The sequence below is a fragment of the Pleurodeles waltl genome, chromosome 9 (assembly GCF_031143425.1).
Source record: "Pleurodeles waltl isolate 20211129_DDA chromosome 9, aPleWal1.hap1.20221129, whole genome shotgun sequence".
Classification (NCBI taxonomy): Eukaryota; Metazoa; Chordata; class Amphibia; order Caudata; family Salamandridae; genus Pleurodeles; species Pleurodeles waltl.
In genome coordinates, this window is record NC_090448.1 from 149864143 (window position 1) to 149881860 (window position 17718).

At 40.3% G+C, this 17718-nt stretch overlaps 1 protein-coding gene across 1 annotated transcript in view; it reads right to left on the bottom strand.

Annotated features, from left to right (window-relative positions):
• Positions 1-266: 266 nt before the first annotated feature.
• WNT5A (Wnt family member 5A) overlaps positions 267-17718 on the bottom strand; it is a 36674-nt gene continuing 19222 nt past the window's right edge. Inside the window, exons 3-5 of the mRNA XM_069206451.1 lie at positions 17188-17435; positions 6697-6989; positions 267-3006 (exon numbers count right to left, since the gene is read on the bottom strand). Coding sequence (XP_069062552.1) covers positions 2548-3006; positions 6697-6989; positions 17188-17435 — 1000 coding nt within the window. The 3' untranslated portion in view covers positions 267-2547. The remainder of the gene's footprint in view (positions 3007-6696; positions 6990-17187; positions 17436-17718) is intronic.

The following is a 17718-nucleotide window of genomic DNA, read 5'->3' on the forward strand; positions in this document are numbered from 1 at the left end:
CAAGTGCCTTCTCTCACAATAGTATATAACCTAAGCAATCTGCCCCTTGCTAGCATCTGTTGAGTCTGAACAATTTGCCTAATGTTTTGTGGCACATAATGTGTATTTAAGTGGTTACACATGTTGCTTTTCACATAAAGGATCTGATATAGCAGAGTTCAAACTCTTCTGGGGAGCACGTTCATCCAACAGTATCGGCACCGTAGCAGGCTCGAACTTTGCGTGTTCCAAAACTTGACTGACAAGAGCAAAACAAGCAAACTCACTTCCCAATTACAACTGACTTTTTATTTTATATTTTATCTTCCATTGTGGCCGATGCCACTCATCTCTTTAAAGGTTGTGTTTGTAACCAGTGAAATATACAAAACAAAGAAATATGTACATTAAATGTACAGAATAAAACAGAAAAGAACATAGAAGATTTACATATCTGGGTGACAAGTAAATTATTTTACATTAAATATTTTCCTCTTAGTATCCAGGTTGTTGTCGCAGCGGGTTTAAAATGTGCAGCCACTGAATAATAATGAACCAACATCTGGAAATGGATGTCGGCCATTTTGCTTGTAGGACAAAGAATGGACATGTTACCATTTCCGAACTAGTGCTTACAGGTCCAATCCCAGGTTTGTTTTAGCTGTGCTGCACACAGAACTCGGTATAGAACTTGGGTTGTAAAATAAATTAAAAAGCAATTAAAAAGTGTAATCTTTTTAGGAACACTGTTTCTTTAAAAAAAACAAAAAAAACAATTGAACTAAAATTAATCAATGCAATAGCTTCACATGAAAAAAAAAACACGAAGAAGGGGTTGAAGTCTTAAATGTGCCAAATGATACTGGTTATGGTGAAAATCCCTGCCAAACAAAAAGTCTAAACAGAGCACTCACAGACATACTCAACCGCATAAGTAGGTGCTGAGAGCCCCCCCGAGATTGAGAGAAAAGAGGTTAAGTGTTCAAAGTGTGCTGGTGAGGTGAGACTTTAAGTGTCTATATTTAACCCAACAATCATTGGTAATGCCCTTATTATTAAAAAAAAAAAAAAATAGGAATAAGAAGAATTTAGATTTTAAGTGCATTGTAACCCGGTGTGACCGCAACCCACTCCGGTCAAAATCATGGTCAAATCACTGTTGCTCATATTTGATTACGAACGACCGTGGTTTGTCAATGACACGAGAAAGGTGTAAGCCTCTGAGCACGAGTCTGTGCTTATAATATCCAGAACAACCACTTTGAGACAGGACTCTTAGGTTTATGCCACAAGATTTTAGAAGGTTGTGATACAAAATAATCCCAATCCAGTAATATTTCCTAATGCAATAAAATTAGAAAATTGATCCCTAACTACATTTGTAAATAAACACAGTTTTAATCTCTTTCATTGCCTGTAATGGTATGTGTGTGTAATATATATATATATATATATATTACACACACCCACATAATTTACCAGAAACCAGCAGACCACGTTGTTCCCCTATATGTAACTGTTCACATAATGCACGAACAGTTTAGTGTATAGCTATATGTAAAGCGTGAGTATTATGAGAAGTTAGTACACAGGATACATTGTGCTGATGCAGGGTTCTGTAAAATGTAGCCAGGCTGCTGTTTTAAAATATGAAGCTCTATTGTCACAGCAGTTAACAGAACTTACACGCAGAGAATTGAGTTGTGATCCACTCCTTGCCTCCCTGCAACCCACATGGCCACCAGATACAAAAGCCTAGCAATTAGGAGAAATTGAGCACATTTAATTTGGCACGGCAAGGGGCCAATTGCTTTCTTTTCTAAAATGATCAACAAAAATATAGCACAGTCCTCCCATTTCAAAATGGCAGCAAAATGAAATCAAGTGGCCGATGTCGTGTGCTCTGGAACATCAAGTGCATAATAAAACCTCACCCTGGATTTCACCAGTTTATGGCATTTAGATGCATAGTACTTGCAGGTCCTAGAACGTAAAGGCCTTTACCTGGCCGTGGTGCTATTGTTCAATGTAATAAGCTTTCACCCTTTGACCCCAAAGCTACTAGGTAATAGTTATTTTTGTAACACACAAAACAAACTTTTTGCTTTCAACATTCATCCATCACTAAATTCTATCCCTGTCACCAAATTTCAATATACAACCTCTCCACAAAGAGCATCACTTAGACAGCTGACCAAATGCAGTGACATTTTTAAGCAGCAGGAGTGTGCATGTGCGTTTTACTTGGTCTGCAGATCAATTATGCACTTGTGCATGATTGTCATTCTGTTCAGATGGAGTTGTGCATCCTCCTGTTATTGGCTATTACACATGCACCTGGCAGCCTGTGTCCTTAGATCCTAGTTACTTTCTTTACTTTGAAGCAAGCCAAGAACGTCTTTTTTCCAAATAAATAGCTTTGTTCAGGTTCTGTCACCATCTCTGCTATACAGCAGTTCTCAAACAGGCGAATATAAAGTTCCTGTCTCCCAGTCCGTCCAGCCTTGCATTGCCTGAGCTCCATAAATAAAGTGGATATACAATTGTCCCGGGTTTTGTATACAAACACTACTTACACACAAACTGGTCCACAATCTCAGTGCACTTTTTGCACTTGACATAGCAACACCAGTGGAACTTGCAGTGGCAGCGCTCAGTCTGCACGGTCTTAAACTGGTCATAGCCCCGTCCACAGCACATTAGTTCGCAACCGTCCATGCCCTCTGAGGTCTTGTTGCAAAGCCGGCCCTGGGTGCCCATTGATCCTGTGCTCTCGTTGCGCACACAGTAGTCAGGGCTTGGGTCCACATAAACCAGATCGTTCGTGGTGGGTGGGTTGAACCTGCTATTCACCTGCACCAGCTTCCCCCGGCTGTTCAGCTTCATAGAGGCAGCACTGTCGTACTTTTCCTTCAGGAAGTCCCCCACCTTGCGGAAGTCAGCTAACTGCAGCCAGCAGGTCTTCAGGCTGCAAGAGCCAGAAACCCCATGGCACTTGCAAGCCACATCAGCCAAATTATAGACTGTCTAAAGAAGTGAGAGACAAACATTAGTGAGGATCCGAACAGTAAATTTATGACCACTTCATATTATCATAAATGTTATAAAGTAAGAGTTGAGTCACTAGCTAGAACAAAAACATTCGATTAAACTGGAATTATTTTGTGACTTGCAAAATCTGAACTCCAGATAAATCCAAACTCAAAGAAAGATGGGGCATGAGCAGCACCACAAAGAAGTGCATAATTGTAGGACGTCAACACACTGACATCATTCATCTTTAAGAACTGTGACTTTAAATGAGAATAAGAAACTGGTATTTACTAGGGAAAGGGAATTGTGAAATATAATGTAGTAATTGTTAAGAAAAGTGAAGGGAGCTGAAGAGAAGATGAAATTTGCTAAAATACAAGAGGATTAAATCCATAGTTGGACGTTGTATGTGCTTTACTGAGGAAGTGGGCATTGATAGTTAACTAAAGTCTAATTGCCACATACATGATAGATAATGCTAGATGGTCTATCATGAATAGATTTTAAAATTGATGTTAGTTAATAGTTGATTAGGGAGGGATATAACTTAAGTTATCTTTTATATTTACGTGTGTAGTGTTGTTTCGTTTATCCGTAAGAATGAACTTGTAATGTTTGTGTGCCCATTTTGGCTAAAAACTATAAATAAATAAAATTTATAAAATGAAAAAATGTAAATCAAGTTTTGGTCCTGCATTGCTTTTTCACAATATCAGATGTATTCCATTTATCACTGTCTCTATTTGTGATGACAGTACTTCTTAGTACAGGTAGACCACTTTAGGCAAGGAAAAGCGTGGGCCTTCTTTAAGGACCTCCAAAATGATTCAATAACAATGCATAAAAGTACATTCCAATCAGGATACAAATAAAGAGACTATCCAAAAATATTTTCTATGTATCAAGAATATACTGCCCATCACGTCATATCTACATCCTCAAATTTAGCACAGTGTACATTTATTAATCAAACAACTAAATAGTACAACCACATCACTTTATTTAGTGTGCCTACAGTCCGAAAAGCGTCAGAGTTAGAAGCAACTCTGGCACTCTCTTGGGTATATATTCTTAAATGATCAGAGTTGTAAAAGTTAAATGGGGAATACATTTTACCTCTGCAAACGAAAACCATCCCGAGGCCAACAGAGTAAGCTTTCTAAAGCTTCGCCTACCTGGGAAATACCACTGTTCTCATGTGGAACTTCCCACAAAAACAAAACCATCTTTAAACGTACTTATTTATAAAGTCCTTCAATGTGACTGCCCAACAAAATCAACTTTAATAATCAACTAAGAATACTTAATCCAATCTTTTGCATTCGGTCTCAGATTAAAAAAAATATATATTTTTTTTTATTTCAAGGGTAACATTTTCTGAATGCTCTCTATTTTACGTGTAGCTTTGTGTAAATGAGCAGGGCTCACTCTTCCTCCACACCTCAGACTTATCTGTGGTAGCTTGACTACTTCTCTGCAGTTTCTTTCTGATACAGAGCTGCACTGCATCTAATAGCAGATTGTTCCCCTAAATTACTGCACAGGTCACGGTCCTGTTTACCGCACCTCTTTGTTGAACTAAGTCCCAAAGCAAAAGCTATTAATTGACAACAGTTAGTGCCCTTGCATGCACATGTCCAGTGCGAGGTTAAAGCTGAACACTAAATATGGTCTGTAATTTAAAAGATGGCTGGGGGCTGGGCTGCTGGGTGGCCGCCATTACATGCCTGCTAGCCTATTCCATTACACAATGCACCACCTGTATTGGTTTACAAGGAATGACGTTAACAGAGCCATCACATGCTAATCCACTCACATTTTTATCCTCGCCTCACAGTATTAAATATGAATTAAGCTGCCGTGTTAGTGGATTTAAATGTGATATTATCCTGTCCACAAACCACAACGTTAATGCAATTTGCAAAGTGCAACGCAAGATCACCACCATTCTGATGCACTGTTTAGAAGTCTTTCCAGAATGAAAGACAAGTAAGGTTTGCATTTTTTAAACGGATGATATTTTAACTAATAATTGTTGCGATTTTTTGGCTGGGGAAATGGCCACTCTAGCAATGGGCGTTTCATTCCCTTCCACGCTTCAAATAAAGAGGCCATTATTCAATGCTGAAATCTTGACTGGCAGTGATGTCAGAGAAATAATGGAATGTTTTTATTGCTAAAGTAAATAATCCGCAAGATAACGCCTTTAAGGGTTCCTTCCACGTGTGAACACAACTCTTTGTGTTAATCCTATCGCTGGAAGCCCATCAAGATTGCATTATGTGCGTATTCGCCGTATCAATACCTGATGACATCTTTATGAAAAGTCAACATGGCTGATTAACTTCGAAAGCTAGAATATTTAGAGAAACGTTAGTTACCTGAGCCCCTGGCACAAAGCTTTAAATGGGCCACTGCCTCAACACGGAAGCCCAAGTTACAAGGCCTTCTTGGTCACAACGTTGCTGTGTAGTAAGGTGGTGCAATGCTTTTGAATGGTCAGGGATTTCATTCAGTGCCTTTGGTACCATTATAGAAATTAGCTACAGCTTTTGAACCTATAGTTCACTGCTTTAAGTGGAGCATGGTGCTGCAGTCTGAACCCACGGTAAATGAATTTAAAAGGTCATGACTTGTAGAGTAGGTCAATGGGCTGGTATTTATTCGGGCCTCTGCATAACATGATGAGACCCCAGGCACAATGTTTTTAAGATGCCACTGCCTTTCAGTGTGAGACCATGGGACAGTGCTTTTAAAAGGGATGCAACCTTAAAGTAGGGACCCAGGAGGCAATTCTTTAAATAGCCAGCTACACACAGCACGAAACTGTAGCACAGTGGTTTAATGCTTTCATTGGGTAACAGCATTGACAAGAGACTCCGCGCCATATTGCTTTTAATTAAATGCTTTACATTAATCACAGGCGTAGCACAGAAAACCAATGCTTAAATAGTTACTGACAAGAGTGTGCGCCTGTGGCACAGTGCCAACCATAGATCCTACCTTCAGGTGGAAGCCCCCCTAGTACAATAATTTAAATAATCTTATACATGCAGCATGGTCCTGCGGCACAGTGCTACAGGTTGGTCCCTATTTGAACAAGAACAGAAGTCCCCATCTTAACATGGAAGCCCCAGGGTACCATGCTCCAGATCATCTGCTACATACATGAAGCCTTACAATGTGACCACACTTTAACACGGATGTCCCATGGCACTGTGCTTCAGAGAATAACTACAAACAGCGTGAACCATGCAGCCTTACAGTGTGTCCCCACCTTAACACGGATGCCCGTGGGACCATGTTTCAGACAATCTACTACATACTACATGAGTCACGCAGCCTTACAGTGTGTCCCCACCTTAACAAGGAAGCCCTGGTAACATGCTCCAGATAGTCTACTACATACAGTGTGAGCCATGATGCAGCCTTAGTGTGCCCACGCCTTAACACGGAAGTCCCAGGGTACCGTGCTTCAGATAACTACTACATACAGTGCAAGCCATGCAGCCTTACAGTGTGTCCCCACCATAACAAGGAAGCCCCAATAACATGCTCCAGATAGTCTACTACATACAGTGTGAGCCATGATGCAGCCTTACAGTGTGAAGCTAAATAACATTAGTTATTTATTAGTCCTTTTTAGGTGGCGTGTGCATCTTGCTTCATTGTGCCCATACTTACTCTTCTTCCGGCTTCATTGTTATGAAGATTCATTAATGTCCGTGAACTCTCGTAGGACCCTTTCTGGTGTATTTTTTCTCTTTCTCTGGCATCAACAAATTCCTTTGCGAAGCGGTAGCCATAGTCCAGGTTGTCCCCGCAGCCCCCCCAGAGCCAGTCCCTTTGCAGGTCCTTGGGTCGAGCAGCCCTGCTGCAGCCACATGTGGAGAGCTCCCCCTCTCGGCAGGCACGGCTTACTGCATTCACAACCCCCGCTGCACTGATGGAGTAGGTGAAGGCAGTCTCCCTGCTACCTGTATGAGGAGAATTGAACAAGTTAGACACCGATCTAAAACTAGAGGGCAGTATACCTTTTTATCAAAGACTGTAATCTACTTTTAAACGCTAGTACTGAGTAACTGAACAGTGAAACCTTTGTCAGATCAAATACAATTTATGTACAATCTCCAGGTTAGCGTGTTGGCATTAACAACTATTGGATGGCAACGAGCGATTCTGGGAAATTGAACGGAACTAAATGATGCAAATGTATGTAAAGTAAGTGCCTGTATTCAATCTTCATCATTAAAATACCACACCTCAAAACCCAAAAAATCACAGACGAGCACACTAAGTGCACCAACACAACATACTAATACAAAAACAGAGTGTATATAATAAATACACACAAAACACTCAGGGGGTTATTCTAACTTTGGAGGAGGTGTTAATCCGTCCCAAAAGTGACGGAAAAGTGACGGATTTACCACCAGCCGTATTACGAGTCCATTATATCCTATGGAACTCGTAATACGGCTGGTGGTATATCCGTCACTTTACCGTCACTTTTGGGACGGATTAACACTCCTCCAAAGTTAGAATAACCCCCTCAATGCCTACAGCACAACTCAAAGGTACAAATGGCATCAATATAATCATTATTTATTGCCCACCGAAGCCTATGTACATTTGGAACTTGAACTTTCCAAACGTACACCTATCACCATCCTAGATATATCACTATAATGCAGTCAACTCAGTTTCGAGGGTAAGGTGTCACCCATCAACATACCCCATAACTAGGGTACCTCAATACATAGACGAAAACTATGAACTCAACACAATTGGCACTAAAGACAACCTAAAACCCAGGAATTATAAATTTTGACTCTTTAGAAACAGCAGTATAATCCAGAAGCACCAAGACAAGATTCTCATGCAGTCAACACAACACTGGGGCATACAAATGGCAAGATGTCACTCTAAGAGCAATAAATGGAATCAGAGCATTTGCTAAAAGTTACGTAGGATCACACACACACCAGAAGATGACATAGGATCAAAATACACAGACTTCAGATGTACCAGTTCAGGATTTACTCTACCACCTATAACCAACGCATGCCCATTTCCTTTCTTTCAATTTACCATAGTATTAAGGGGTCTAAAAGAATGGCAATGTTAATTTCTCAACAGAACACCTACTGTTCTCCTCAACACAGCAGTATTTTGCCTCACCAAGACAAACCTAACCTTCCTCTGCATTCATGCATGCATGCCCAAATACACAGCTGGATCAAGGGTCAGCCAGTTGGAAATGTGCCACTTTAGACACAGCAAATACATCTTGCCTCATAAACCCTGCCCCACTAGAAACTCTACCTTTTTATGAGACTACATTCTAACACAACTAAACTCAAGATTAACAAGTCACTTGTACTCCAGTCACCAAACATCTAAGCACAGAAAATAAAGCACATACTTTGAAAGGGATTCAATGGTGGGAATGCACTTAGTAAATGCAACATTCTGCCTATCCAATTGAAAACCTACTATCAATAACATGTCATGCATGGTCACATATGCATGAGATAACCAACATACCCCAGGTTCCTGTGACTGGATTTTAAGCCTTTCAGAATGATGCAGTAACACACTCAAACATCCTACAAAGAGCAAGTATGCATTCAGGCCATCATCACAACACATGCTACTAGGCCACACTAGTGGAAGAAACAAATACCAGATGCAATTGAACATAACTTGTAATATTCTTTGGGACAAAATGAAAAACTATAGGAAAAAGAACATTCACTTCCTATATCTTCTTTGAATCCTCCTGTGCAGGCAGTGCTTTTTAGGTCTGGCATTAAGAGAGCTTTAGCTGTCGTGCTAGCCTTGTGATTTCCAGATAACATCAAACAAGAATGCATGCATATATGGGGTACTTAACTGACGCTCTTTCACTGTTAATCTTCTCAGAGGTCACTGAAATTATGTTTCCCACAACTAAAAGTATGTGTCAGACCAGCCCACTTTAGCCATTTTGTGCTCTCCCTTTGAGTGACAGCATTTTGGCCTTGCACGTGTATACATCCACTGTACCACTAGCCACTATGTAAAGTAGGGTGTCATCACCCGTTCCATAACACTCAAGATATTAAATGTACGTTGTAATGTTGACCGATTACTATAAATTAGCTTTAGTATATTTATTTATCTTACAGAACATAACATTGACAGACTTGCTAGGGACCTTTAATAATGACTTTTGGAGCTGCAACGTTGCAAAATAATTGTAATGCTTTTACATCTGGCTGGGTGGGGGGGGTGTCTAGTAATGCCTTGTGATACTACAACTCTGTGAACCAGCTTCGAAGATTTTTATCTGACTGAGAAGACTTCTAATAACAACTTGAGTAAGCGCAATTTCATGAAAGAATTTTAGTGCTTTTGCATGGGACTGGAGAGGCTCCTTTAGTAATGACTTCAGAAAATGCAGGATTGCGAGTGTGTACATATATGTATGCAAGAAAGGAAGCAAGGAACTCTGGGTATTTCTCAAGTTAAAGTGGAGAGCAGCTCTTTTATATGGAACACCCTACAACACCACTGGAACTGAATCTACTCACCTCAAATGTCTGTTTTTCCAGCAGAGTTTTTGAGCATATGATTGGCTCAGTGCCAGCCATGCAGATCTAGAGAGTGACAAAGCCTATTGCCATATTTACAGTAGTCATTAAGAATAGAAATAGCAAGGGCCATTCAGGCTGAGCTGAACTATATACTTCAGCTCAGTAAATCAGAAACGACCAATATTCCATCTACAATGGTCACTTGTAGCCATCCTGCAATTGACCTTCACCATCGTATGACACTTCACAGCATGAGGGATATATCAGAATGATTTGGATTCCGTCTGAAATGAAACCTTTGAACAGTGCACATTTCCATCACAGTCATAGTAATACAAGACTACTCCAATGATAGTTTTGCATTAGCATAACTTTGTGACTTGGAATTGTGAAAATACGTTGTATGTACGCCACTTGAAACGAGGTGTGGGTGCTCTTGCAGTATTTGAATACAACTTTTATTAGGTCCCTAATACATCAGTAGGCAAAATATGGCCACTTTGCAAAGGAAAATGCAACAATAAACAGGAGTTTACAACTGAAGTTACCTCTTTTTTTTACCAGCTGAGTAGAATTGACAAAGGCTATCCTGGCAGGTGTAAATGGTTTTACAGATTTCACTATGAGTGTGGAAAAATGTTCTAGCTATATACTGTTTCTAGTCAGCAAATTAAAAAAAAAATTGTGTATATTGCACACAAACTTTAATTGTACAAAGATGGTTTCCATTCTTACCTTTTGCATTGTCAAGTACTATTTCATGGATTAAACTACACAATGGGCATGGTTTGTGTTGTGTTGGTTACTGGCTGAGTTTTCATGAAGAATATCATTAATAGTGGTGAAAATGTAAGGTTACAGGCAGAAGTCGAAGTGGATGAATTAGATCGGAGAGGAAGGAGGTGACATTTTTTTCATTTAAAAAAAAAAACAAAAAAACAGCTCCAATATTTTTTGTTAAAACACATCAATCCCAAAACCATTTATTCCAACAGTTGGGCTAACGTTGGTTGAAAGGGAAAGAGGGGCTCCTGTGCTGTGGAGCCAAGGGAGGGACAGAGAGCTAAATAAGAAATAAATCTTCTCACCAGGATACCTGCAACCTGAAAGAAATGTCAATTGATTAATCTGTTAAGGGCTTCTCAGGAGCCAATGTAGGCTTTAATTGATGGTCATGTTATGATTCAGGGTGACAAAGATTTATTCTTTTTGAGAGCTAATATAAAAAGGTGTTACAAGCGGAGCTATGGAGTGCCTGCTTTTAATAGATTATTATTAAAAATGCTTGCTCTAGGTACATTCTGATCGTGTATTACTAAAAACCATATTCTGAAAGCACGTTTTTAGCTTAACCCTAAATCTTTTTGTGCATTTTGGGGCAATCTCTCTTATACTGTCTGTGGTGTAAGTTTAACTTACTGACTTACATATTCCTAGTGGTTTCTCTCACAAGCTGGGACCTCATAGCAATAAAAATACACAAGTCACTATTCTCCACTGCACCAATCAGGATTCAGTTCTATGTCTCTCTCGTTATACACACATGTAGCGATTGTATTAACCAATAAAGGTTTCATAACAAACTAGTGCATTCCCATCTGATTTCTCTACCTTGCATTTATTTTTCATTAAAGTGTGTTTTATTTTATATGCTGTTACCTGAAAGTGAAATACCAACAAAGTACTTATTTATTATGCTGTTTTTTATCAGCCATGCCTTTGAGCCCCCCCCACACTCTCACATCACATCCATTGCACTCAGGATCATAGTTCCCATACCTCTTTTTAATTGCCATCGACTTCTGAGTGTATCTTTTATTCATAAACGACCTCTGCTGAGGTGCTTCGTTAAAAAATGCTCATCTTTGGAATTACTCATACAAGAATCACCAAGAAGTGACTGTGCAAAGGGAAGAGAAAAAAAGTCCACCCAAAAAAAGTATTTGGCCTTGTTATGCATTGCTCTAAACATTTTTCTGGAGGCAATTTTAAAAAAGCGTTGGGTTCTGTGCCAGAGCATAGGTGACCTACCGCTTTGTGTACTTCAAATTGTAGTGAATCCTAGTTTGTTTTAATGGGATAACAGGAGTTAGCTTAGCCATAGGCTTGTAAACTCGTGCCCCCGTCACCCAGTGACTTTTAACCTACTTAGCTTGCTCTGTCTTAGCCCATTTAATTATTTATTTCCTTTAAAATGGCGGCCTTGTTTATAGTTAGGCCACTTGTTATGGGTTCTATTATCGGTGTCACTGCGCCAAGGTGTCAAGATCAAGCACGAAAGACAAACATACAGTAGACATTCACACTTAGGGATTTTCCCTCTCTATACTTTCGAGGGATTGTTGATATTAATTGCCGTCCCAAGCATGCCTGTTATCTATTGTTATGAATAACACTTATATCAGGGGACCTTGTAGATCTGTATAAATACAACACACTTTTAGACAGATAATTAGAGGGATTCCGACCAGAGGGCATCGCCACCATCGCTGATACCGATGCTGCAATCATCTTGACGCTGACCCAGTCTTCGTGTCCCTGCGGAGTCTGAGATAGAGACCTCATTCCAAGGTAACGAGGGTTGGGGGCTCCTCTCATGGACACGGCTTTGGCAGATTAGGTTTAACGAACCCAGCTCTCCTTTTTTTAGGTAGGAGGTTAGACCTACTCTCCTTAAGGTATTAGGGCTTATTCCATTTTTTAAATATACATATATTTCTTTCATATATTGCATAATGGTGGGGGTCTTTATAACAATGACTCTCCTCTTCACAATACTGTTGCTTGGTATATTCATTATCCTAATCATTGCAGTTCATGCAACTTATCACAAATAGTTTTTATTCAACATAACTGCAATTATAACTTCACTGCATCTGTGTTATTGCCTTTGTTTGTATGAGACATAATAAATCTGTGAGAAAAGGGTAATTTCCGTTTAACCACGACAACCCTGAGATATCTTATTTTGAGTCCATGCGTAAGCGACTGCTACAAATCACCTTTTACTATTGTGTTTCTGGTGAGGTACTGCTAGTAAGCCGGTAAGGTTTGGACAACAGTTACAACTAGTTGTAGGAAGAAACTTAGTCACCTACAAACGAAAGTACTGTCATCCTGAGACCCGCAGTCTTGCTCAGAGCAAGAGTCCAAACTACGAAAAAATAGTCTAGAAGGTACAGCCTAACCACTACACCACCCCACCCCGCTATTCATATTTGTAATCACCTGAACACTTATTTTGAGTGGTTAAAAACCAGCCGGTCACACTGACGGAGGCATCAGATTGTTTTGGTAGTTCCAACTGGCCGCCTTCCAAAACCTGCCCATGGGACCAGCAGTCAGTCTTACCTGACTTAGCAACCTACCTGAAAAGGTTAGGCACAAGAATAGGAAAAGAAGCTGGAATTGGAATTTAGGAGTATGGCAATTACAGACTTCCCATATTCATGCTCACAAAAGACATTTAGGCTAGGAGTGTTCGCCGTCTGAATTTCTGAAAGTTGAACCAGTTTCATTTTCCAGTAGGGCCTTTAAATCCCCTTATCAGACTGTTTATTCATTTCAAATCAGGCTTTCGATTAGCCTCTTTTGTCTTGAATACAATAGTTATGGTCTCTGTACCTCTACGTAAATTACAGTAGACTCCTGGCATCGAAACTCTGGAATACGTTGCCTCTTAATAGAAATATTTCTCAATAGTTCATTAGAAAGTATATTCTGTTGTCCTATGCCAAGTGATTTGTGTTAAAATGTTCAAATATACCTAAATAAATTAAATACATAACATTGCTTTCAGGGGAAAAAATCATTTTTTCTCATATATATGCTAGCAACGCTACCCCTGAAAAGTCAGATTTCACCAAGTTGCAAATGCAGTCCATACATGACTCATAAGCATGGCAGGACATCTCTGTATTTAGCTCCAGTTCCGAGCTCCACCCTCTGACCCACAAAGCTGCAACAAGCAAACTGCCAATTCAACCATGTAATTACATCTCAAACGTTTCTCCCAAGTACCCTGAAACCGGACCTCTGGGCCCCTGCCACAGGCCCTGCACTGGGACAGACCATCTACTCTCTCCGCCAAACTCAGTATTTGCTGCTCTCTGTAGTTCATCTCAAAGGTCATTGGCCGTGAATTTTAGAGGTCATGTGAGCTTATCATTTATAGGGGCTACCAGTACAGCCAATTAGAATTCAAAATCTATCTTATAGTCTCATAGATCAAGAGAAGCTGTCCAATAACCGAGGATACCTGTTCTATGAGCTTGAAGGAAGTTGAGACATTTTACTTCACTATCAAACAAATTCGAGTTGGAAAGGTGCGTCAAGGATCTGAATATCAGGATGCATATCTTGCAATCCTGCCAGACAGGTTAAAATGCATAGTGGCACAGCCACACACCAGACAGAAAATCCTGGTACACAATGGGTGAAACAACAAGAAATGCTGGTGCACAACCCAAAAAAGGCTAGCCCAGAAAACATCAAGACACAGCACACCATTTCCTATTAGGGAACTGCACCGAGGATGAGCTTACTCATGCCTGGGGATATACCTCCATACAATGGGCACAGCGTGTAACATTCACAGACACTACTAGACAAACGTTAGGGTAGCTCAGTTAACAACAAGGCACCAGATAACATGCCCTGTTTAATAACAAGATGCAATACAATATCATGGTGCATAACTTCAAGACATGATTAAAAAAATCTTTGACTCACAACTCAACACATGATATACCCTCCCGGTGCTCAGCCACACATGGTGTAATGCACCTTCCTACACAAGAAGACAACTGTTGCGTGTAAAGAATCCCGCTTCACAGCTAACATAGTGTAGGATCAACTGCTGCATGATTTTAGGGGCAAGTTCAAAGCACGCCGTCCCCTAATGTAATCTCTCTGTGGGCTTCTAACCATGCCCATGTCACGTCAGTCCCTTACATTGGTTTGTGGGCTTGCCTTTTAAAATCCGCTTTCTTTCATTAGTGTAAGGCATGCATACGTCATGCCTTTTCTGGTGTTTAGCCCTCCTTGAGTGCACCGACCAGCTACTGGAAACATACAAGGCTCCATGTTTTCCATATGGTTTCTGGACTTCTTTATTTCTCAGCACGATCATTTTTTTCTCCATTTGATGTGGCAAGAACAGTCTGATTAGGAGTTTACAACACTGATAGCTCTAACTCAACGAAACGGGAGACCTGTTGCATTGCAAATGCTTGTTGATCTTTCCTTCTACATATATTCCCAATGCAGATGACGGCACTAAGATTGGGATAAAAGGTAGAACCGTATACATGTTCTGTAAATGAATGTGTTACTGTGGAGAATATATACAACTTGTCTTCGATCTCATCAAACATTAAAAAAAACTCCAGAAACCTAGCAGAACGTAAAACAAGTTGTATTCCTGTTCAAACTGCATACAAAATATGCCCTAAGGACTCCCATTCCTCGTCGATGAAGGTAGTACACAGCAAATCTAATTTTCTCCATAGCAATCAAAGCAAAAATATAATAATATAGTTCTCAATTTACAAACTAATTTGTGCAGCCTTGATTTACTTTAAAAAGTAAGTGGCCATAGGTTTCCATCACTAAACGTCATGAGCCAGTCTTTCAGTACTGCAACAATCTATTAATGGTCTAGGACACTTTGGAAGAAGTTTCTTTCAAGTTGAGCCCAAACTAGAATAGAGTGTTGCATTTGAAACCAGAGAGAACGTTTGAAGATGTCAAATGTAATGAACCTAGGCCTGGTGAATTTTACTGGAAGGTATCCTCTTACTGTCGCAGTAAAGGTGAGACTGGTTATTGCATAGTATTTATTCCCTACCATGATTGGCACATTCTACCGATCCCATAACATTTCTTAGTTTTTATTGTTTAATTGTAATGAATCTTTTCATGATTATCTTGACCCGGTAAACTTATTTGCCAATTGTTATTTTGCATTTACTAATTCAAGAACAAAAATAAAATTATTGTTTTAAAGCAGCTGGCGAAAAATCGAACAGCGACTAACACTGGTATTTTACAAGTACAAGGATAAACATTTCAATTATTTTATGCGGTTTGACTTTGGGACTGTTTTAGGTACGGATGACAGTTTAAACGTGGCTAATGGCCGATTCTTTCAGCGCAGGCTTTAGCAGCAACCTCTTATTTGGGTGGAGGGGGCGAGGGCTGTGCGGCCATCTTAGGTCATGTTTGGCACTTATCAACGACTGCACAGCAATCAGGGAGTTGAGTTTGCTGGAGAAATATGTGCCTCCGTGTGAAATAAGTTGCATTTCATGGACTAGCAGAGCATTTTATGTCACTTCGAATGATGCCTATTTTAGGCCTACACCAGTGGCGCAAGAAACCTTGAGAAGGGAGGGCCTGCGAGGTATTTGGAGGGAGCCCCCCCTACCCCTGGACCTATTCAGGGGCCTGCCCCTCGTGCACAGTCTACTGTGCTGAGGTGGCCTCCTGGAGCTGCCTCCCTCCCCTACTCCTCCTCCCCACCCATCCCGCGGGGGCCTTTGTTAGGCCACTGGCCTACACTTGGGATGAATGCGAGGTTCTATATGTCACACATTAAAGGTGCAACCCCACATTAACAGGGTAACAGACTAGCTACCTGTAGACAGACCTTTTTGTTGAGGGGAGGTGGCAATGCATAGGAGGAACCACAAATGGGGTGGTGGAAACTATTGAAACCTTAAAAATGATAGTATACATTAAAAAAATGGGGAAAATAATGGGATTAATGCATGAATCATTTTAACAGGTACAAAAAGTGAGGCAAAACTGGTCTTAAACATTGCTGCTATCTTCACAATTAAGAGTCAGTGACAGGTAGCAGCACCTCCTGAAATGTAGGCTACCATATTAAAATAAGGTTTGAAAACAGCAAACAAAATGAGCAATGTAGTACCATCAGCGTTGTTGTTTTACATATGCAAGAATGGATACAATGTATTGCTCCACATTTCAAACGTGAAAAGGGGACTGAAAATGTCCTAAAGTACATTTCCTAACATTCAGGATATCGAAGTTTGAAAAAAAAAGTTGCTGGATTTTTTTTTAACCTCATGTATATATTTTTACAGATTCGTTTTTATCTTAAGCATCCTTACATAAAAAAACTGCTATAAAAATTAAAGTATTAAAGTATTAATAAGCAAATTGGTGTATCATGTTGCAAAGGTTTTACAAACTGCATTCTTTAACTCTTTTGCACAAATATATCATAGGAGGGAAAACTGCTCGCCCTATCCTTTATCACGAGTAGCAGAATGGATTTTCTATTTTTTTTTAACCTTTCCAGATATTCATAATATGCTTCTAAGAGGGGGAGCAACACAGCTAGATGGGAGAGGGAGGGCTACACAGTTAGATGGGAAGCAATATAGTTAGATGTGGAAACAATCTGGGGGGGGCAACATTTCCAACAGGTTAAGGGGGTGGGCCAGGAAGCATTACTGAATTGCAAACAAATAGCAGATGTAAAATGACCATAACGGCCCCAGATGTATCAGTGCATCTCTCAGCATCGGCCTAGGATACTTAAAAATAATTCTGGTGCACTGGCTCTTACCTATCTGCATAACTCTGCCAAACACAGAGATGTTGTCCACCGTGCTGCAGTTCCATCTTCTGTGCCTGAACTGGTACTGGCACTCCTTGATGCCGGTCTTAGCCCCTTCCCCAATGTACTGCATGTGGTCTTGGTACAGCTGGCACAGCTTCTTCTGCCCAGGGGATAGGCCTGCCAGCTGACTGCAGAGGGGCTGTGCCCCCACAATGTAGGCCTCTGGAATCTGCACGGGGTTCATGGCCAGAGACCTGTGGCAGAAATACACGGTGTTACATACACACCAGTATATGCCACTATTACCGTGCTACAGTCACTCCAGTACTGCATTACATTCAACTTTATTTTGTAAAGTAGTACGCAAGCGTCACAGTACATTCACACTAGTAATATCTTATAAAAAGCTCTAGTACTACTTCAAATTCACACTCCTTTTTCACAATCACACTGTTATCTTACAATCTCCCCAGCAGTACATTCCATGTACAGCAGTACTACGATAGAATTTCACTAGTGTGAGCTTAAAATCAAACT